At 50.0% G+C, this 22239-nt stretch overlaps 2 protein-coding genes across 2 annotated transcripts in view; both read right to left on the minus strand.

The window, feature by feature from the left end:
• YOD1 (YOD1 deubiquitinase) overlaps positions 1–22239 on the minus strand; it is a gene marked incomplete at its 5' end in the record, with an annotated part of 285339 nt that overhangs the window by 149999 nt on the left and 113101 nt on the right. The gene's annotated exons all lie outside the window — the stretch shown is intronic.
• PIGR (polymeric immunoglobulin receptor) lies at positions 1563–18754 on the minus strand. Its single transcript, XM_081226189.1, has 11 exons — positions 18642–18754; positions 11327–11422; positions 10259–10603; positions 8881–9534; positions 7360–7692; positions 6465–6788; positions 5385–5559; positions 4870–4991; positions 4102–4233; positions 3920–3978; positions 1563–2862 (listed from the first exon to the last, which is right to left on the minus strand). Exons 2-11 carry the CDS (start codon positions 11367–11369, stop codon positions 2767–2769), a joined length of 2283 nt encoding a protein of 760 aa, XP_081082315.1. The 5' UTR covers positions 11370–11422; positions 18642–18754; the 3' UTR covers positions 1563–2766.

Consider the following 22239-nt stretch of genomic DNA (forward strand, 5'->3'; position numbering starts at 1 on the left):
CCCTCCAAAATTCACGTCCACATGGAACCTTAGAACATGACCTCGTTTAAAAACAGGAACTTTGCAGATGTAATTCATTAAGATGAGGTCAAACTGGATTAGAGTGGGTCCTCCATCCAATGACTGGTGTCCTTATAAGAAAGCATGTGAAGACACAGGGCAACACACACGGAGAAGGCCATGCGATGATGGAGGCAAAGACAGGAGTGATGCGTCTACAAGCCAAGGATTGCTGGCAACTACAAGAAGCCAGGAGAGAGACATGAACAGATTCTCCCTCAGGGCCTCCAGAAGGAACCGACCCTGCTGACAACTTGATTTCAGACTTCTAAACTCCTGAATGGTGAAAAAATAAATTACAGTCATTTTAAACTACCCAGTTTGTGGTACTTCCTAGAGTAGCCCTAGGAAATTAATATACTCCCGCAAATTGGTGACTTTTTAACTTATTAGAGATCCCATTTAGGCTACAGACCAGCTTCCTTCTTCATAGGAGGGTTTTTCTCTCCAACATGCTGCATGCGGAGCAGGTGGATTTGGGGCAGGACATATTACTAAACTTGCTATCACCTATTGACAACGTCAGTTAAGAATAATACAAGATTGCAGCTTTAGTGACATTTCTTGGCCTTTGATTCTAGGGACTGGGATAGACTGCCTAAGTTCAGGACTGGCTTGTAGGTTGTTGCATTAACACAGAAGCTGTATCTTAATTCTTCTGCCCCAGGCATGACTCTGATGGGTCAGAGAGCAGCTTCCTGAGGGTAAAATAGTGATGGGTTCTAAGATACCTTGTAGTTTTGGTTCTCTGCAATGCTTTGCTATCCAGACTGGGGAAGCACATAGCATGGAAAGCATTATGTTCAAGGCCCGGATAGAAGCATAGGTTCTATCCCACATCAGGTGGGTTAGACGGCCAGGAAGAACTCTCTCCAAGAGAGAACTCTCTACACACTGACACCCTGAAGAAGAGTCTAGGGGTGGCACGGGGGCTTATAGGATATGGCAAGGTTTAGCAGAACCTAGGAATGGCCTTAGGAGACAAGGGGGTCCTTTACCTAATCACTGTCCCCCAAGAGGTTTTGGGTCAACTATTCTAAAACCTAACTCATCATCTAACTAGCCTCTAGTCTGTGGAGGGAGTCTATTCATTTGGTTACTTGAGTTTTGATTAATAGCCTCATGATCTTGGAGTATACCCCAGGGAGGTGTGAGATTTAAGGTCAGGTGTTCCATGGATGCTGTACCAAGATTTTTTTTAATGCCTAAGAGGAGTACTGCTTATATCTGTTTTCAGTTTATTCCATCATAGAGAGTCTTTCATTACAGAGCTTTGGCATCTTGACCACTGGTGTAGACCCCAAAGTGTTCTTTTATTGAAGAGAATCTTGGTCTCACTTGCAAGCTGTCCCCTAGCCTCCCTCAGCCCAGCATTTGAGGCAGGGGGAACTCTGGTTTAGACACATGTCCTGGGGTGTCTAAAAGTGGGACCACTGCAAACTGCTCTGAAAGGGTTGCCCGGGAAACAAATGGTATGGGGGACAAATGCAGTCTGAGCCTCCTTGGTGGCAATCACTGTCTTTAATTATTAATTAATTCACATTTTTGATTTGTTAGCAAGTGCCAGCTCGTAGGTGCTAGTTGAAGTACAGAGCTTAGAGGGAAAAAGACCTTAAAACCTTAGCTCTTTGGAGATCAGCCCCTCCGTGGCACCATCAAACCCCCTCTTTTCTCCCCTTTCACTCAGAATTCTTCAAATACAGGGGTTATGAGTATTTGACCATTCTCTTACACTATTAGGTCTCTGTAGTGACAAAAAGGGAAAGGGTTGTCTTCCCTGAGGTGGGGCTTGTGAAAGTCGCTATTTACATTTTTCTCCTCCTCCTCTTCCTCCTTCCTGTAGAATTCTGTCTCCATCAGGAGAGCAGAGGCTCTTATATGGAGACAGGAGATGCAAAATCTAGCTTTGACACTAGTGTATCTCATTTGTTGCCCTTGGACAAACTTCTTTACCTCTTAGGACCTCAATTTTCTCACCTGTAAAATGGTAAGAATGTGTTTTTGATCCCTTGTATGTATGCCCATGTTGCATAATCCCCAAGGCCTCAGGACTCCAGACCTGTTATGGTTTCTCCCAATACAGACAGAGGTGAGAATACCTGATGAGGATTTCAGTGAGTGTAAATGCACAGAGATGCTGTGGCTTCCAGGAATTCAGTGATGTTTTTAGAAAGGTTGCTAGCTGGGTTTGTGGCCTATGTGTCCCGGTGTCTAGAAGAGCACCTGGAATCTAGTGAGTATCCAAATGCATATTTTTAATGAGGGAAAGAAGAAGAGAAGATGGAAGGGAGTGGGGGATTGGGAGATTCGGGGATGGAGTGGAAGGGAGAATCCCATTGACATCCCCAAACAAAGGTGCAGAGAAGCCCTGAATGGCTTTCTGAAATTGTCTCCCCACCCACTGTGGTCCCTTTTCTTTCTGAGAGGTCCCCTTAGATCTTAATTCTCCTTCCACACCTTAGTTCTTTCATTAGGAATAAGCTGTAGGTGGGAACGCCTCACGTCACCTCACCCCCAACAGGAACAAGTAAGCCAGGCTTGGATGCCACCGAGAAGGGACCAACATATCCTCTGAGGACAGGTAGGAAAAGCCTAGGTGGGGTGTGAGTGCAGGCAGTGGAGCCCCGGAACTAAGGGCCCTGAGGATCAACGTGATTCAGAACGTGATTGCCACGTGCGGAGGGATGGGTGCAACCAGGGCTCTGTCTAGGCTTCTCTGGGGCCGTCCTGGGCAGCGGCGGCCATGTTGTTGGTCTGGATCAGGAAGGCAGTGAAGGCCATGTCGGCTTCCTCCTTGGATGACTAGAGGGCAACAGGAGAGGGGTCAGCGTTTGGGGCATTGGCTCAGAGAGTGGGGGTCGGAGGGAGGGGATGCCCTAAGTATCCTAAGTTCATAATCTTGGCCTAAACAACCCAAGACTGTGTTGACCTACTGTTCTCATTCCAGCCACCGTGCTCACCAAGAGGGACTAATTTTGAGAAATGGAAAGTTGCAGCTTCTAAAAATATCTCCCTCTGTCTCACTACCTCCTTCCAACACATGGAGTGGAACCATCTCTGTTGCCTGGGCGCGTCCCCGGAAGCCCTGCCCCCGGTCACGGCCAAGGTGGCCTAGGCTGGCGTCAGCTACAAGGTTTACATTTTTCTTTCTCTACCAGTTCAGAGACACAACACCAGGCTGGAGGGGAAGGCTGTCTCCAGGACTGACTCATTCCCCTGATTGTTCCCAGTGCTGGGATCTCTGCTGCCGCCAGGGAGAGTAGATATGATAACAAGCGTTAGTGCTTTGGGATCAGGGAAGTACGAGGAGAGGGTAACATGTGACCCAAAGGCAGGCAGGATTTCAAGTAACGTGGCACTTGGTTGGGGTGGGAAGTGGCCTCTAGTGACTATCAGTGCCTCCCACGAGCAAATGTCTTCCAGGCCCAGAGAAAATGCTGGTCCCCGCAAACCCTCAAGGGAGGGTGGTGACCTGAGTCTATGGGTCCCATGGCCCGGGAAGAGCACCCGCCTAATTGCCAGTGTTTGACATTGGACCTGCCCACCCTGTGGCTGAATCTTTAATGCATTTGCCTTCCTCATCCCCTGCCAACCACTCCCCTTGCCCCCACCCCCCACCGCCATCTCCCTCCCTCCTGCCAGTTTACAGCTTATAAACGCAGCTTACCTCCTGCCTGGGCCTCAGCCACATCAACACCACAACCAGAAAGACGCACTTTCCAAATACTGTTTACACCCCCTCCCCTACTCTGGCACCAGCCACACTCTGAGGTGGTTTTTCCTGATGTCTAACTGCAGTCTCTCATGCTGCATTTCCTTGTCACCCACGTGAGGCCTCCTTCTCCCTCCTTGCTCTCACCCTTTTCGCCTTCTTGGGTTCTTTCTTCTCCATGGCATCCTCGGTAGTGGTGGCGAACTCTGTGTGAAGAGCAGGGGAGGGTGGATCAGCCCTCCCTGGCCTCCTATTCCCATCCCAGATGCAGAGTCAGGGCTAATTGTTGTTCCCCAGGGACTGGGCATTCCCTTGAGTGAGGGATGTACCGTCTTTTCCTCCAAGAGTTGTCTCCTGAGTGTCTGGAGAGGCTCCCATGTTGTCATGGGCTCCAAAATCCCTGGAGTTCTCAAAGTCTGACATGCTAATGTCCGTCCTGTAGCTTCTGATTGAAATCCGGTCTGTCAGGGGGCAAAGAGGAGTTGGTGTAGAGATGGGAGCCGGGGCGTCCCCGAGGGAGCCCCACAGGAGAGCTGAAGGGGGGCAAGTTCTTTGTTGCTCGTCTCTGACTAGGACCCAAGGCAGAATAGAAATGACCCGAGTCTCCTCCCCAATCCCTTTTCACAGACAATCTAGACTCAACTGTCACTGACCTTTCTTCATCACTCTGCAAACTTGCAATGCCCAGGACCTTCTTTTGTTCTCAGAGATGTTTATTCCTATCCCTGTCTTGAGCCGTGAGGAAACCAGAGGTATGAAACTGGGACACCCCGAGTCACACAGCTGACTGGTCCTCACACCAGACTGGAAGCCCAGGTTTCCCAGCACTCTGCCCTCCTCTTCCTAGCAGCTACGCATCTGAACTTAGACCCCCAGCAATTGAAGATGGACTTCCAGCAGAGATGATGGCATTTGGGCCACAGCACTTACTGTAAGTTTTGAGCATGTGTGGGTTTATCATTCCCCACCTCACTTTCCTGGACCCTTCCTTTAAGCTGATAAAAGAGAACAGATCATGGCAACTCCCCTCAGCGCCTCTGAGCCAGGACTGAGGCTCAGGGTTGGAGGTGGGGGGAAGGGAGCACCCCGGGACTCACCGACATTCTTCCTGTGTCGGGCTCTGAGCACCCCAATCGCTATGGCCCCTGCAGCCAGCACCAGGGCCAGGGGCACCAGGGTGGAGACCACCGCTTTGGAGCTCCCACCTTGTCCTGCAGAGCTGGAGGAAGCATTGATTTAAGTTAGTCCCTGCAAGGGACACTGGGGATCCCAGGAGGTGCTGGCCGGTTGGCTCCAGCCAGTTCTTCCTTCCTGGTTCATCCACTGCGCCCTCCTGATACAGCCGCCCGAGCTCTGTTCTTCTAAGAAGCCCTCCTAGACAGGACAAAGCTGAGGACTGGGCCTTGCCTGTATCTCCGGACTGGGAAATTGAACTGAATGGTGAACACCGCACTGGTCACGGGAGAAGGGCAGAGAGCACAAACAGAGGCAGCGAGGGCTGCCTCCACTGTCAAGAAGCGGACAGGCTCTCCTCCTTGGGCCTGGTGGCCTAACCTCAGGTCCTTGGTCTCCAGAATGTTCTCCAGGTGGGGAGCCCCAAATCCCTCCTCACCTGCCGGGACCTTCGGGTGCTCCGCTCCCCCCAGATGGATCTCCAGTATCCTTCACTGCTCTTTCCTCTGCAAAAAGGCTGGGACCTGGATTGACTTTGCCCTCAGTCTCCCTGGCCCTCGGCTCTATCGCCTCCTCACCAGGAGCAGCATTCACTTGACTGGCATCTTGGGACCCTGGAGAGAGCAGAGGGGGCTGGATTATGGTTCTTTCTGTCCTTGAGTTTAGGGAGTCTGAGGAGTGGGACTTCATTAGGAATCCCAGGGTCAGGGTGAGATTTCAAGACTGTTACGATAGGGTCTCGAAGGACACTAGAAACAGGACTGATGGTCTTCACTAGCTTGTCACAGATGATCTCCGTCCCATTCATACCAAATTCACTTCCATCTACAAGGTTCTGTGTCATTAGATCCAGCTATGCATAAGGGTTGACCCATCATTTGTGGACAGGGAGATTTTTCACAGCTTTGAAACCCTGCCCAGGGTCTCTTGACTACAGGGCTGGGCGCCATAGTGCTGCCTCCTGGTGATAGCTTGGTTAGGGCTCCCTCAGTGAGCCTGACCAACTGGTTGCTGACATAATCGGATTTCTGGAGGGACTAAAAATACCTTCATTAGGGATAAAACATTTCATGTGATATTTTAAAAAGAGGCTTGAAATGCAAACTTATTAGAAGATATTGCCCCGATTTTCTTTATCAGGCCTCGTACATGAAGGTTATCTGGCCCTCTTTTGAGCAGCCTTTGGCAGAGTATGATGCATATAACAGTGACTTTGACATTTCTACATATAGAAGAAGATCTCTCTGTATAGAAAGGGCTTCAAAGTGGCCTGAAGGAGCAACAATGGGACTTGTCTTGAAACTGAGGTTAAATGGCAAATCCACTATTTTTAATTCGTTTGTATATTTATTGGGATGCCCTTTCTGGAAGGCTAAATTAGACCAGGTAGGGGCATAATCTACCCCACCCCCACCCCCGCCTCTTATAGCCAAACCTAGGGGCCACTCCTGATGGAGATGTTCTTAGGCAGCTTTCTGTGGGGTCCCAGGGTACGTGGGCATGGCCCTCGGAGACTCACCCTTCACCCTCTTCTCCACCGCCACATAGACAGCCACGGTCTCTCCGTATTGGTGGCCCTCCTTCACTCCGCACCAGTACCAGCCTTCGTCCTCACTGGTGACGGAGTTCAGGCTCAGGGAGACGATCCGGCTCCTCTGGTCGCAGTTCACAAAGGCCTGGCTGGGGCCTTCGACCTGGCTGGGCAGGGTCTTGCAGCCTCTGTTGCTCCACTTACACCAGTACTTCTCGTAGGAGTAGTATTTGCAGGGGAAGTGGCAGGAGATCTTGAGGGCCTCTCCCAGCCAAGCCCTGACATTCTTGGGTACCTTGAGGCTTGGTTCTCCTGGAGCAGGGAGGGAGAAATAGGCACAGAAGTCAGCGCTGGTGATGCTGCAGAAAAGTGATGGGGGGACTAGGGGGGTGCTTTGTCCACAGCCTATTTCCTCTTTGGACAACATGGTAAATAAACACACTATACTGAACACAAAAGCACTTGTAATTATGTGCCTATGTAATAGATTATTGGTGACCACCATGAGCCACTCTAGTCTATCACAGACCATAGACCTTGCTAATGACTTCAGTTTGCTTTCCTTGTTGTTATCTGCTCTCCTAGACTCAAGACAGCCATACTCCACTCAGCTGATGACGTATATACTGTAAAAGAAGCCGATGCTCTTGATCATAGGAGGTTGCTACGTGTGGTAGTTTGAAGAGTGTGGGGCAGGAAAGGGTTTGTTACAGGTGCAAACGGTGGGGACGGGTGCTTGATACAGGTATGAGCAGGTGGGCTCTCTCCATCAGCATGGAGGTGGGGGAAGGTGGGAGGCAGAGTGGTTGGTGGGTGTTGCTGCTGCTGACTGGAGGGGTACCTGGGGCTGCCTGCTTCCCTTTTGCCCCAGTTCAGCAATTACCTTCCACAATCTTGAGCTCCACCGTGGACCTCCAGCGAGTATCGCCGTCGGTCAAACACCAGTAGAAGCCGGAGTCCTGGGTGGTGAGCTGGTTGAGGATGACGGTGTAGGTGCCATTGCCTGGCTCCTCGTACAGTGCGAGCCTGCCCTCGTACTGCTCCTTGACCATCCCCTCGCTCTGCACCAGCAGCGGGCAGTGGCCATCTTGAGTATTTTCCCAGCGACACCAGTACTTCAGGCTGTCTGTTTCCTTCGGGTTGTAGGCGCAGGACACGGCAACGGAGCTTCCCACCACTCCTTTCACCACAGACCGACTTAGGGGAATCATGGTCTCTAGAAGCACAGACAGGGATGGGAAGGAAGAAGCAATGTGGTCTGGGCAGCCTCTTCCCCGTGGGCTCAGCCAGGGTGGAGAGTGACATTTAGACCAATCGCCTCACCCTCCTGAGAAAGTGAAAAAGATTTTCCTAATGTCACAGAGCCCAGTACTGGAGCCTCTACCCAGCCTCCAGGAGACTTCCCCACTGGTCTGGCGACCTTGATCCCTTCCCCACCTTATTCTGAGCAGAGAATGGAAGGGGTTTAAAGAGAGACTATTAGCCTTTCTCCTTGGGCTTCTTACAAAATCTCCCCCTAGGTAAGTTTTTGTCTGTTTATTAGCTTGTCCCACAAAATGGCCAGATGTTTTTTTCTCCAAATTAAGAAAATGTATTAGAACAGTATGATTTAAAATATACACTGTGTAGCACAGATAAGTTTAATTGTTGAGCACCCCGACTGAGGGCCATGTCCAAGAGAAGCATGGCCTCTCTCCAAGAAGCTAAAGTTGAGGTTCTGTAAGAACCCCAGATGACTGAAGATGCTGAGGGATGTGGTGAGGACCGAGCTAGATGGAGAAATGATGTACAGGGAATGTGAGCCCCTTACAGGAAAATCACAAGGGCAGTGACCATGAACTTCAAGTACTGGTTCACTGTGTCTCACGAGGGTAACTCTGTGGAGTGCTCCAGGGTGAGAAGGAGCAGGGATTTAACCTGCTGAATAACAAATAACCCTAAGAGATGTTGGAGGGGAGATTTTAGAAGCTGGGACATTGCCTTCCTGGGAAAGCTTTGCAACCAATAAGTCAAGACTTCTTCCATTTGAGTGTGAAGGATGAGATGCCATACTGCTCGAGGGTCAGGGAGACTCCATGTTATGTCCTCACCATGGCTCTCTGAAACCCAGGCGATCTACAGGTCTGGTCTCAATCAGAAGCTTCACTCCCCTCATTCCTATTGATCAGGGACGGCCATCAAAGGCCTTTGATAACAGAGAAGAAGAGTTAGGAGATCACACAAGGCAGAGGCTATGTCTTATAGCACTCATATACAGCTGCCCACAGAACATCTGATCCAGGGCTCGTCAGTGAGCAGATATTGTCAGCTGAGTGATGGAGATTAAATAGATTCACAGGGAGTGAGTGAGGCTCTCTCCTGCCAGACTGCCCACCTCTTCCCTCCCCGCCCCCTCAGGTCTCACCTTCATTGACAAAGAGTTGCAAAGCCTGGGTGGGCCAACCTTCATGAGGCTGACCATCAGGGTGGGCTCCACACAGGTAGAGCCCCGCATCCTCTTTCCTCAGGCTTGTGATGAGCACACTGAAGAAACCGTTACCCTTGGGAGTGAACAGGATCCTGCCCTCAAAGTCCTGAGCCTTCTCCCCCAGCGTGTTGAAGATCACATTGCAACCTTCCGCATTTTTTTGCCGGCACAGAAATTTGGCCACATTTGCCATCTCGGGGCCCAGGTCACAGTCGAAGTTGACCGAGCCCCTCAGGTCTCCATAAATCAGCTCAGGCTCGGGCTTCAGCACTTGGAGGTCAGCATTGCTCTTGTCGGCGCTGGCATCATCCCCAGCCTGGCAGACGTACATCCCAGCATCGTTGAGCTGGATTCGGTTGATGACAACGCTAAACACTAACTGGCTGGTACCCTGAATAGTGAGACGTACTCTGTTGCTGTAGCTGGGGCTCACATACCCAGTGGAGTCGGTGACTAGTATGCAGCTCTGGCCTGTCTTCTTGCACACAGATTTCCTCTTCTCAGAATTCACAGCCCTGAAAGGGCAGTTGATGGTCACTGTTCTGCCCAGGTCTGCTGTGTAGACGTGGACGCCATTTATCTGCCCAGGAGCTGCAGGATGAGGGGCGGGGGGCAAGTTGTGATTTTGCTTTCTTGCAACACAGGACTACTCAATGTTCCCCTTGAGGGCTGGGTGTGCCCTCTTTTCCAGAGGGACACTGTCAGAAGGTCTGCCAAGGCCCACCTTTACTGCTGCTTCCTCTGTGAATGCTTCCCAAGCTGGCACTCATCTCTCCCTCCTCTATTCTGTCTTGACACTTACACCTGTATCACTTATTACATCCAATCTTGTGGACTTTGGGCAAGAACTGATCATTTAATGTACACTGAGAGTTTTGATGGACTAATGGATCTCAGGTTAGAAAATATATTTTAAAAGAAGCCTTCTGGTGACCCAAGGTCTTGATCTGAAGGGTGCTCTAATAGCAGGAATTTAAGGATCCCTATGAATCTTTCCCTGCTCATGGACCTCTTGTCCCTCTTGCAACAAATATAATGAGAGAAGCTGTCCTCCTCATGCTCTTCTAAGCTAGAGCCTTAGTAAAACCTGAAATGTTTCAGGCCCTGAAGACCTAGAAAAGTGCCCCCGCACCCCACCACCAAGTAGGTCCCATCTGTGTCGTTTCCATGTTCTATTATGCAAAGTCCTTTCCTCCAGATGGACCCATAGCCTTCCCCATGCCCTCTCAGGTGATCCTTCCTCAGGCCTTCCTATTGCTCCTGGGATGATTCCCTCTCACTTTTCCCCAGAAGTCTAAGGCACCTGGATCCTTACCTAGACTGACTTCCAGGCTCACATCAAAGGACAGGCCTCGGCTGCTAATGCCCAGACCACACTTGTAGAGCCCCGAGTCATTCCGAGTGAGATGGCTGATGTTCATCACAAAGGTGCCGCTCTCTGGGAAGTTGGTGAGGTTGGCTCTGCCCTCATAGTCCTTGGAGACGTAGCCCTCTGAGGAGATGAGGGTAATGCAGCGGCCCCTGGCTCCCTGCCGGCACCAGTACTTCCGGGTATGCCGGTTGACGGAGGTGGCCGGGTAGTAGCACTTGATGGACACTGAGCTGCCTTCCACACTGTTTACCTCCTGAGGACCGAATATGGGACTCTTCATGGAGACCACTGTGGGGACAGAGACAGAGGCTTTCCGAGGCTGCAGGAGGGTAAAGCCTACTGAGAGGATCCAGACAGCCCACGCCGAGGACATGAACGTTTCCTCCCAAGACATGTGCCTTCTGTGGATTAATTACCATGTGCTACAGCTAGGCAGTTTCTAAATTGCAAAACTATTAAACAATTCTTAAATTTTAATCATAATTCATTAATGATAACCATTTTAAGGAAAATGGAATCGCAAAGTTAATTAGTGATATCCCTTGTGTGTGTATATATATATATCTTTAAATCACCTTCGGGGGGTGCTACATTATTTCCTTTGTTATCTGTTATCTCCTTATATTTCCAAAAAAGCTTTACAGATTACTTTCTTTTTTTTTCCAGATAAAAATATTAAGAGCCACAAGGATAAGTCATTTCCTCAAAACCCCAAAACAAAGCAACTCATAGTGATGCTTCCTTCAAGGTCAAGGTCTTGTTTTCTTTATTCCCAGTGAAGACCCTTCACCAGACCCCTGACCTTCAAATGAGGAAGTGCCATTTCTGTTCCCCATCTCCAGTGCTGGCTCACCAATCCATTTTCAGATGTGGCCTCTCTGCCTTGTCTGTGTGGTTACTCCTCAAGGGAGTGCAAGCTTTGCAAGGGATATCCTTGGGGACAGGCCTGATTTCAGAGCCCCTAGGGAACTGGGTCTGGGATGGGGGTGGGCTGGGACCTGGCCGACGCACCTGGGAAGACAGCCAGCAGGCAGGCGAAGAAGAGGCGCGACATCGCTGGTAGCTCCCGTGGGGCTGTGCCACCCAGGCCGCCTTCTTGCGTGGTTGCTGAAAGACAATAGCACGAGGTGATGAAATTCCTTTGTCTTCCAAAACTAGCTGACCGAGTTCCTGCAACACCTGTTTCATTTTGTATCTCCAGTAACCGACTTAAAACCTGTGGAAGAATGAATGGCTCCGCCTTTCCCATTGCAGTTCAAAGTCACATCATCCACAATGCTTTTTTGTTCCTTAATAGGTATAAGTAGATTTTCATCTTCTCAACTAAGCTGCAAAGTTCCTTTAGGGTAGGGACACGCACATGTGTCATTTCCTCTGTTATCCCTATCCGGGGGACACGGTCCTGGGCAAGATCCGTTACAGCTCAGGAACAGCTCACCAGATAATTGGTTGCTACCAAGAAGTGGCTCCATCTCTCTGTTCCAGCTGCCCTCCCTACACCCCTGGGAGGTGGAGGGGGGCTGGCATATTTTATGGCGTGTCATATGAGTAAGTAGAGATGCATAGAGGCAGCCTAGCAAGGATTAAAGTGATGATGATGGTCATAACCACCATGAATGGTTCTTGTACCATGTTCCAGGCACTGTGTTAAATAATGTACCTGGGTGGGAGGGAGGGAGACGCAGGAGGGAAGGGATGTGGGAACAGATGACTGATTCACTTTGTTATAAAGCAGAAACTAATAAAAAAAAATAATGTACCTGTATTATCTCATTTAAACTTGATATCGCCCCTAGGAGGTGGGTATTCTATTTTTGTTGTTGTTGCTGTTGCTGAGGAGACGGGCATTCTTATCCACATTTTACAAAGGAGGAAATGAAAGCTTAAATGTTAAGTGCTCTCCTCGCGTTCACAGGAGGATTAAGTGTGGGGATAGGTAGGGTGGGAGTGGAGGAGGTGGGCAAGACCTGAATCCTGCTTTGTCTGACCCCCAGGGTCTAAGCTCTGAGCCTCTCTTACTGCACTGTATTGCACCTCAAATAGAGTGGGATGCTTATCCGTCATGCTCATTCCTGTTATTTGTAGAACCCCCTTTGCTTATCAAAGCATTGTCATTTACACTATTTCACTGGAGCTCTATAAGTTCCCTTTAAATACGACAGAATAGATATAATTACAACCATTTCATAGATAAGAACATCAAGATCTTGAGATGCTGAGTGATCTGCCCACAATTTACCAGAGACTCAGTTATGGGGTTGGGGTTAAAAATGTAGGTGTGATGGCCTCTGTTATCCTGGTTGCTGAGGCCGGTCAGACGAAGATGGAGAATCCAAGGTAAGGCCACTCAGAGGGTGCAGCACGTGTGGACCTTGTAACATCTGTGGACATAGCCCAGGGCTGGGGAGGGTTGAGGGCCCCAGGGCCCAGCCTGACCACAGCTGTCTTCTGGACCCAGACTGCAGCCTAAAGGAGGAGAGAGGCGAAGAGGGGAGCCCCCACTTTCCCACGGACTGTGACAGGCTTTCAACTTTGGAATGGACTTGACAATGAGAGTGTGAAAGGAGAAAACGGTGTTAACAAGTGCTGGGCAGTAACCAGCACCCATAAAGATAAGGAAGCTCTAAGCAGCAGGGGGCATGGAGAGGCATCTCCCAGGCTCCCTTACTGCCTTGGCCCTGTTCCTGCTCTCAGAGATGCCCTTCGCTAGCTTGAGCCAAAGGAAATAGAGCTGTTTATCTTGGTTATTTCTTTTCTGTGGGGGAATTCCCCAGCAAGGCACCTTTTTATTTCCTTGTGGAGATAAAGGTATTCTGTTTCTCCAGTTCTTCAGAAGAGTAAGAGGAGTGGATTAGGGGAGGTGGGGACAGATATGAGTGTCGGGTGGCAGCTCAAGGCTCTCTTGATTCTGGTTAACTGCCCTGGACTTTTCATACCAGGCCAATGATTAACTTCTGGAGTGGGGCCTTAGCCAAATGCCAGCGTCCGCCCCAGTCTGGATGTGCTCAGGCAACGCTGGCTGCAGGACCACCTGAGTGGGCACCGTGGTGGCCATGGGATTGACTCCCAGGTGGGAGCAGGGGTCAGAGGGCTGGGAAGTCTCTCTCCTCTGGAACTCGCTGCAGAGTCCCAAGTACTCTACCACCTGACATTTGCGCTGGCCTTGGATGCAGTGGCCAGTGGGAGGACACAATGCCACGTGCTTTGAGGAGCCCAAGCCAATAGCAGCTCTCTGGTTCCGGTCGCTGTTCTCACCTGACATCAGCAAGCTTCCTAATATTACTGTGAGGCTGGAGTCGGTCTTCCCATAGGCTGAGCTGGGGGATGCAGCCCCGCCTCTGGATTGGTAAAAGCAATTTTGCCTTGGGTTACATAGAGTCAGATGCCAGATTTTTCAAAGCGGGGGTCCTGACTGCCAACCCAGGCTTCTCTCATCTGTGACATGCTTGGATGGCTGTGAAGGTCCACATCAGGGGAGGATGCGCACACGTACCCATTACCCTTTGCATAACCTCACACCAGGGATGAGATCACCAGGCATGCACAGGGGGAGGGCAAATCTGGTAGAAGTTGACCTTGGTGAGGAAACACACAGTCCAGTCCCCAGGGATACTGGACTCTTCCCATGCCCCCATGCTCTCAAGAGCAGGAAATCTTTGCTCAAAGCTAAACTTGAAACACAATTTCTCTGTTCGCAGCTGAAAGGACCCTGGGCTTTGCGAATCATTTGAAATCTCTTCCTCTCAAAACCAGACTTTCTCCCAAACCTGGGAGGTTCAGGTCTCAGGGAAGCCCCAGTTCCATGGTAGCTGGGGCTGGAGTCAAAGGATTTGCTTTAGGAAGGAAAGAAAGAGCATAATATTTATTGGGCACCTGGTATGCACCAGATGCTTTGCTACCTTCTTTTCTTATATGACTTCATCCATCATCTCAGCCACCCAAGGGATAAATAATATCTTCATGTGCAGATGGGAAATCTAAGGGTTAGAGAGATTCTTGGCCCCAAGACTCCACAGCAGAGTGGGATCAAATCACTACCCTATTGTCACTACTTGGATGCTCAGAGGGGCCTGTTCTTTTGGGATCTACATGGGCTAGTATATCATGCATGAAGGCACATTTTCTGGCTCTTAAAAAAGGAGCCGAATTTTCACTAGTCAGGCTGGGATATTCTAAATCATTCTCATTTTACCAAGTTACTGACCCTGATATATTCATAATGTATGTCTACACAATTGTGGGTTGGGGCAGGGTGTAGGCCCTGCTGAATCATAGGGTCTATCTCCTCATAGAATTAATCTAGCTAGCTCCCCTGAAGTTAGAGTGGTTGGTCTTCAGCTCTCATGGCTTGGAATCAAACCTAATCTTAGGTTTTTCTCCTTTTTCAGAGGGAGAAGGCTCTCCTGGACCAGGTCCTGGCTTGGCTGCTGGTGAGCACAGGCCCTCAGCAACTCTGGGTTCTTCACCTGTTCGGTACACAGCAGAGGGTCAGCTGAAGCTCTCACAGTCCCCGGGGCTTTAGAGGGAACAGAAGCAGGCACTGTGGGGACTTGAAGCCAAGTTGGCAGTTTCTGACTTCCTGTGAGTGTGAACTTGGGGGAACAGGAAGCTTGGGGCTCAGAGGAGCAGGGAGAGTCTGGTCTGGCTGGGGAAGGAGCTTTCCTTGGCCTGGACTGAATGGCCAGGAGAGGCACTGACTGGGTCCATGTGGGACTATCACTCTCCTCTCCCATGGGTGCAGAGGCCGAGCACAGACTAGAGTGAGCCTGGAAACCACAGCATCGCTAGGGGAGGGAAGGCAGTCTGTGTAGTCTGGAAGGGCCTCAGACTTGTAGTGGCAGGCAGGAGCATAGGAGAGGTTATGAAGTTTATGTAAGCCCTGGATTGTGGGAGAATCTCCAAGGAAAGTCAGTGTTAGAGAAAAGGAATCGGAACTCTAGAGGGCAGGGAGATGGAGAGAGAGCAGCCACAGGGTCCAAAGGATACATGAGCTAGAAAGACCCAAGACTTTCTGGTTCCATTCCTGTCAAAAGTTGGAATGCAAGACTTCAGCAGAAATTAAGCATTTGGAATACAAGCTCCATGAAGCTCTGGGAATAAGACTTGTGGATTTTCAGATGGCCTTTTGACAAAGACTGAGAACCCCTGTTATTGACTCCATCCCATTCTACCCTGATGTGTAGGTGTTTACCTCACCACTCTACCAGGTGGCAAGCTCCTGGAAGTTAAGGGTCAACTGAGATCAATCTCCCCACCTCCAGAAGGCCTTGCTCTCCAGAGGGTGCCTGGCAAAGACCAACTGCTCAGCAAAGACTGATTGGATTGGGAATGGTTACATCCTCATTTCCTCTCTGAGAAGGGCAAAGTTAGGGCTGATTTCTCTCACTTGGCCCAATAGCTTCTTGGTTCTGGGCACTCAAGGGAAAGTAGCATGAAGAGGAGCATGGAGGAGGGAAGAGAACCCAGAGGTCCCGAGTCCTGCTCTGTCACAGGCTACCAGAAGAGCGCTATCACTTGGGCAAAATATGCTGACTCAACTTTCCCATCTGTAAAATGGGCATCATGGTCCCTGACTCTTCTAGTTGAAGAGCTACTGTGGGATGGGGGACTATGGAGTGGAATAACAGGTTAATATATATGGAAGCACTCTGAATAGTGTAAAGCGCTCTTCCACTGTAAGAGGTTGCAATTACTCATTAGCACAGGAGGGTGAGGGTCTGTGCACTTAACTTTTACGGTTGCTGTGCACTTGGAGAGTAGCACAGAGCACGGACTCCTCAGCTTGGCTCTCGTCTCTCTTACTTGGGGGTTGTGTGATTTGGGGCAGGCTATTTAAACTCATTGAGCCCCAAGTCCCCATCTGTAAACTGGAGACAATTGTACCTAGTATAGAGAGTCGCTGTAAGGATTAAATGAAGCAACATATGTAAAGTTCTAAGCAGGGCGCTGGGCTTAAAAAAAAACAGTTCCTTGCCCATATTCTCTCTAAAATCAACACAGTCTTCTCTTTTACCTGCCTTAGAGTGAGAGAACAGAAGTCTGTTTGCTGAGCGTCCTTTGAAGACTGGGGGGAGCTGCTCAGATTAGACCAGCATGGCCTGAAAGAGGACTAGGTTAGAAGTGAGGGATCATAATTAGAGCTAGCACATACTGAGTCATTTTCAAGGGCTTTACATGTGTTAACTCATTTAATCTTCACAACCACCCTAGAAGGTAGGATAAAATGGGCAAATGCATTTCACCGATGAGACAGTTGAGGCCCAGAGAAGTAAGACATTTGTCCAAAGTTACACAGTAGGTAAGTGACTGGGATGGGATTCAAATACAGGCATTCTGGGTCAAGAGTACAAGATTTTAGTCACTATGCTGTACTGTAGAGGGTCTTAGAGTTGAGAGGAAGCAGTCAGGAGGGGAGGGAGCAGGAAATCCAATCTTAGAGGAGAAGTTAGTCCAGTTCTCGCCTCTCTGCTTTTCACAGGAAAGGTAGTTCCTGTGAAGAGACTCTATTTGAACCCAGAGGTAGGTGCCAACAGAGAAATTTCTTCCTGAAAAATAATACTGGCTGCTATTTATTTAGCACTTACCATGTGTACGGCATGCTACATCCGTTTCCTAAAACCAGACACATTGCCTTCAAAGCTCCTTTCTACTTCATCACACTGTGTCAATGCCAGGGACTTTGGGCCCCCAGCTTCAGCCCACCCAAAGAAGGGGCAAGACATAGATGAGGGGATCTCTGCTGAGCACAGGCCTGAATAATGTTATTGTTCTTAAAGCTGGGTATTGTGTTTTTTAGGTGATGTCAGAATGTTCCCATGACCATATCAAAATGACTGCCCCCAATGTTGTCATTTGTACTTGCTGGGTGAACTTACACCACTCACATTAACTCACAGTCTTAGTTTCCTCAACTGTAAAATGGGATTGTGATACCTACCCTGCCTACCTCCCAGGTTTGTTCCAGGTGGGAAGGGAATGAAGCTGTGAGAGCCAAGGGTAAGTGTGTTTACCACTTGGAAGCTGCTGCTATCACCCTATTTGTAAAATAAAACCACAGCATCTAGAGGTGCTAAGAGACAGGCTAAGAGACAGCTAGCTGCTCTCCTGGCTCCTGGTTCATGGCTCGTTCTGCTACATCACCACACCCAAGGCCAGGGAGAGAGATGGATGGAAAGTTTCAGAACTGGCTCTGGGCAGACCAGAGAGTTGCCTTCTACCCTAACCCATGAATTGGCATATCTCGTCTCCAGGTGTTCAAGGACCTGTAATTCCCCTAGTGAAGGGGGAGAGTGATGGCGAAGGCTGCGGTGCAAAGCAGCGCCAGCAGTTTAGGTGGCCTGGGGCAGTTGCAGAAAGGGAAGTGGGGGCGGTGAGAGACGGAGCTTGCGCAGCAGCTGTGCTTGTGCCGGAGGGTCCCCTGGCTGGCCTGGGGATGCTGTCAGGATGGGCCAGGGGAAAGCCTATGTCTGAGGCCTCCGGGCTGCCGAGCCAGGAGGAACATCAGGATCGGGGAATGCTGCCTATGCCTGGGAGGGGTCTCTGCCCGCCTTACTCACTTTCCCAGGAAGGACCTCGTTTTTCCCACTTTAGCAGATGCAGGATGATACAGTGATACACACTATACTTCAAAGTGGCAGGAATCTGTGAGAGCAAAGCTGGGTTGAAATTGGAAAGGATCTCAGAGCCTCTTCGAAGCCGGGAAATAGGGGCTGCCTGTGCCCCCACCAGAAAGCTGGAGGTGGAAAGCTTCAAGGACTAGAAGAGTACCTGCCTCGCGCCAGGCACTGCATATGCCTTATTCTATCCAGGTCTTTCTGCTACTCGATAGTCCTGGAATAACTGAACCGAATTGAAAAACACCAAACAACTGTTATTTCGCTCTAGAGTTTTCAAAGCAATTCCACACGTTTCCTCATTTGAATCTCACATCCACCCTAAGTGATTGGCCTTATTTGTATCCCCATTTTACACATTAGGAAACCGAGACTGAGAGAGCGATTAGGTGACTTGCCTAAGGTCACAGTTAAGTTATAAAGGAGTTAGTAGGGAATTCAGAGACCAAACTTAGAGCAGAACTACATGTGCTGACCCAAGACATCCCTTCTTCCCACCTGCTGAGCTTTCACCCATGCGTCCTTACTCAGCTCTCCGGGATGTGCCTGCCTACTCTCCACAACATGCTCAGGCACACAAGCAGCGACCACGTTCTTCTCACCCCACTCTCTGTAAGCTGGGAGTCATGCACGCAGAGAGCACTGCCTGAGTCACCATCCCGGGCCCTTCCCAGATGGCATCACTTTGGGGATCCCAGAGCAGCCACACTTACCTTTAGCCACTTCCTTCTATCCTGTCAGCTTCTTGGGCACAGCCTGCTGACCAGTCCGCAACCCTTGCCTTTCTAGAAGCCTCTGTCAGGACACTGGATACTGCTGCCAAAACTGAAACTGTGTGTGGTGCTTGACCCACACCTGGGCTCTTAAAGGGACACTCTCCCATGGGCATGGCGGCTGGCCAGTGGCACGTGACTCCCACAGATCCCTTGCTTTCCTTTCCTTTTGGCTTTCCTGGCTGGCACCACTTGCTTCTCCTTGACCTTGGGAGACTCTGTTACTTGGGAATCCTCCATCTTTACAGCTGCAGGATGTGAGACAGGGTATCAAGCATGAAGAGCTTGTTCTGTTGCTTTTTAGCTGCAAGATCCTAGGCAAGTCACCTTCATATTTCTTTTCAGCTGGAAACTAGGGAGAGTAATACCAAACCTATAGGTTGAGGATATAACCAGATATTAGATGTGAAACCCCTAGCCCAGGGCACGGTGTGGAATCGATATGCATTGGAAGGGGTATAGGTGGCAGGAAGAGCCTCACATCCTTGGACTCATATCTCCACTCACCTGGCAACGTCCCCCACTCCCTGGGCTATTCAGCCTGGATTAAGTCCACTTGTTACGCATCTCCTGCAGAACCCCTTTTGCCAGCTCCAGAGCTCCCAGGACCCCGGGGACCGTGCTCTTCCCTCCTCACTCACTAGAGGAATTGGAGATTCTGGCTGCCTCTGAGCTCCCCCAGGAATGGCAGACCTTGGAGTCTTGTTGGAACCTGGGCTTGGCGCCTCGGCAAATAGGGCGCTGACAGGTAGAGCTGGGGTAGAAACCTTCCCTGACTCAGTTAGTCCTTGGTGCTCTCCCTGACCTGACCCAGTTAGGACTCCCAGGAGTTCCCCAAATGACCTTAGTCCTGAGTCACACAAGTGAACCCCACTCCCCAACACACATGTGCGTCCTCCACCCCTCACCATGCTCCCCCCACAGAATCCTGCCCCATCTTACTTGCGCAGGGCTGACCCAGGCTCTCCCTACAGCATCCTACAGGCTGAATCCCAAAAGGGGAAGGAGGAAAGGGGAAATAGAGTCCCGGAAAAACACAAGGCAGTCAGAGCCCAGGTCTTATTTTAGCTAACCACTCAGTCACAGCAGGCTACCAACTCGCGATCACAGGTTTGGATGGCAAGAAAAGAAACCAGGTTTTCTACTATGGAGCTTAACTTTAGACCCTAAACCCACAATCTGACTGATGTAAGAAAAAATTACCTAGTCACTTCTGGGCAAAGTTGGTCCAATTCAACTATATCTCAGTCACTTTACTCCCGATTGAAAACTCAGTCTCATTCTGGATTTTCTTTCCTTTTTGTCTCCCCTCTCTCCTCTGGTGATGATGTAAACCCTGGGGAAGTGGGCATGGGTGAGGGGATGGCTTGTGCCAGTGTAACTGTCGAGGCAGTGGGAAGGAGGGTCCCATCACACTGGCCTTGCTTTGTCATGGTTCTATGTTGGCCTCATGCACCAGAAGGAAATAGTCCCATCCACTGAGATGTAATGTGCCCTGCTGGTTGGTGGCCTTTATACTGGCCCATCCTGAGAGGTCTGTTGTCCACTCTGTGTTCTACTTGTCCCTTCATCTGGGCTCCTTTGGGTAGGACCTCCGGGCCCCCTCAGCCCTTCCTCGCCCTTCTTGTGTATGCAGGGCAAATGTGGCTCATCTGCATCTTTCTGATGCCTTCGGAAGATCGTGTGCCTCAGAGGCACGTTCTCCCCAACACCACTTGTAGCCTTCTGTGCTCAATTGTCCCCATGTAACTGGGGCTGCAAAGGACATTGGCAAGATCCTGACCACCAAAGGTGCATACAGGACAAGCAAGGCACAGGCCCCCTTGGCTCTGGCATCTCCAAACCCTTCGGGATCTCTCCCTCATTGTCAACCTCCTCTCCCGACTGCAGCCCTGATCTAAGCCCGATGGTGGTGGGTGGGAAGGCACAAAGATGCATCGATAGCTAAGCCATCTTTCTTCCCCTTCAGCAATTGTTCTTCCTTCCAGTTCCAGGGTCAATGTGAAGTGGGAGGATGTGAGGGGAGATGGAGATGGTTTGGGGACAGTTAGGGGAACATCCTGGTTCTGCCAGATTATAGCTCCTTTCAAAGGTTTTCCTTCTTATCTCTCTTTCCTTTGGAACTCAATTGTCAAGATATTTGTAGGTTTTGTTTTCTTAGTCTCATTAACCGATTTCCTCCAAAGCAGGGATACCTTATGTTGTCTGGGCTGGAGTTGGTGTTGAGAGAGGCCCACTGAGCACTAAGACAGAACCTTGATGAGTGTAAGCCTGTGGGGAGGGAGGGAAGCACATCCATGAAACAGTTGCTTCTCATGCTGCCTTAGGGGCCTCAGATCTCCCCTCCTATTCCTGTCGTCTGTGATGGTGGGAGGGTTCCTCGATCGTGTCCTGTTGTATTCCCAGGAGTCCCCAAGACTCTCTTAGCATACCGTTCCCCCACTCACCCCCTCCCTGCCCTACATATCCAAGACCTGCCTGGATTAGTGATCCAGCTTAGGGAAAGAAGAAAATGAGAAGCAGAACCCAGGGAAGAGCCACAAAGTCAAGGCCCTGCGTCCTATTTTGGGCTCAGCCACATGCTAGTGGTGTGATGGGAGTCCCCCAGCTTCCCCTCTTTCACTGTGGTTTCCCCACCTGGAACCCACTGGCCCTAATACATAGCTCCTGCATCCCAGTCCTGAGAGAGGAGATAGAGGCCAAGAGGGTCCAACTACCCAACTCAATAGCGATGATAGCAACAGGAATTATACGTCCCAAACTGCCATCACCTCATATGCTTAAAAGCTTCCCCTCCCTCTTAAAATAATCATATGAGAAGAATATAATAATGAGAACGGCTTCTCATTTGGCTTTCATGACTCTGGGACTCAGCATGAGTCAGTGTGGGGAAGTGCAGAGCCCTGGTCTGGGGAGAGAACACCTGTATCGTGGCTCTGGCTCTGCCTCTGACTTGCTGAGTGACCTTTGCCAAATCACTTCCTCCTTTAGGGCTGCAGTCGTTTCATCTGTTGAATGTTGGGGGGGTGGGGTGGGGCTGGACCAAATGGTCTCCAAGGCTTTTCCAGTTCTAGGATTCTGTGTTTTGATCGAGCACCACATTAGAGTCCTGTGGCTGCTGTAACAAATTACTACAACCTGTGTGGCTTAAAACAGCTGAAATGTATTATCTCTTGGTTCTAGAGGCCAAAAGCCTGAAATCAAGGCGTGGGTGATGTGCTTCCTCTGGAAGCTCTGGGGAAGAATCTGATCTTGCCTCTTCTACCTCCTGATGGCTGCTGGCATTCCTTGGCATCCTTTGGCTTGTAGCTGCATCGCTCTGATCTCTGTCCTTGTGCTCACGTTGTCTTCTGAAAGTGTATCTCAAATGTTTCTCTGCCTCTCTTATAAGGACACTTGTGATGGCATTTGGGGTCCACCCGGATAATCCAGGATGATTTCCTCATCTCAAGATCCTGAACTGAATTACATCTGCAAAGACCCTTTTCTCAAATAAGGTAACATTTACAGATTCTAGGGATCAGGAGGTGCACATGTC

Source organism: Mesoplodon bidens (genome assembly GCF_964165515.1).
Source record: "Mesoplodon bidens genome assembly, chromosome: 2".
NCBI classification, from domain to species: Eukaryota; Metazoa; Chordata; class Mammalia; order Artiodactyla; family Ziphiidae; genus Mesoplodon; species Mesoplodon bidens.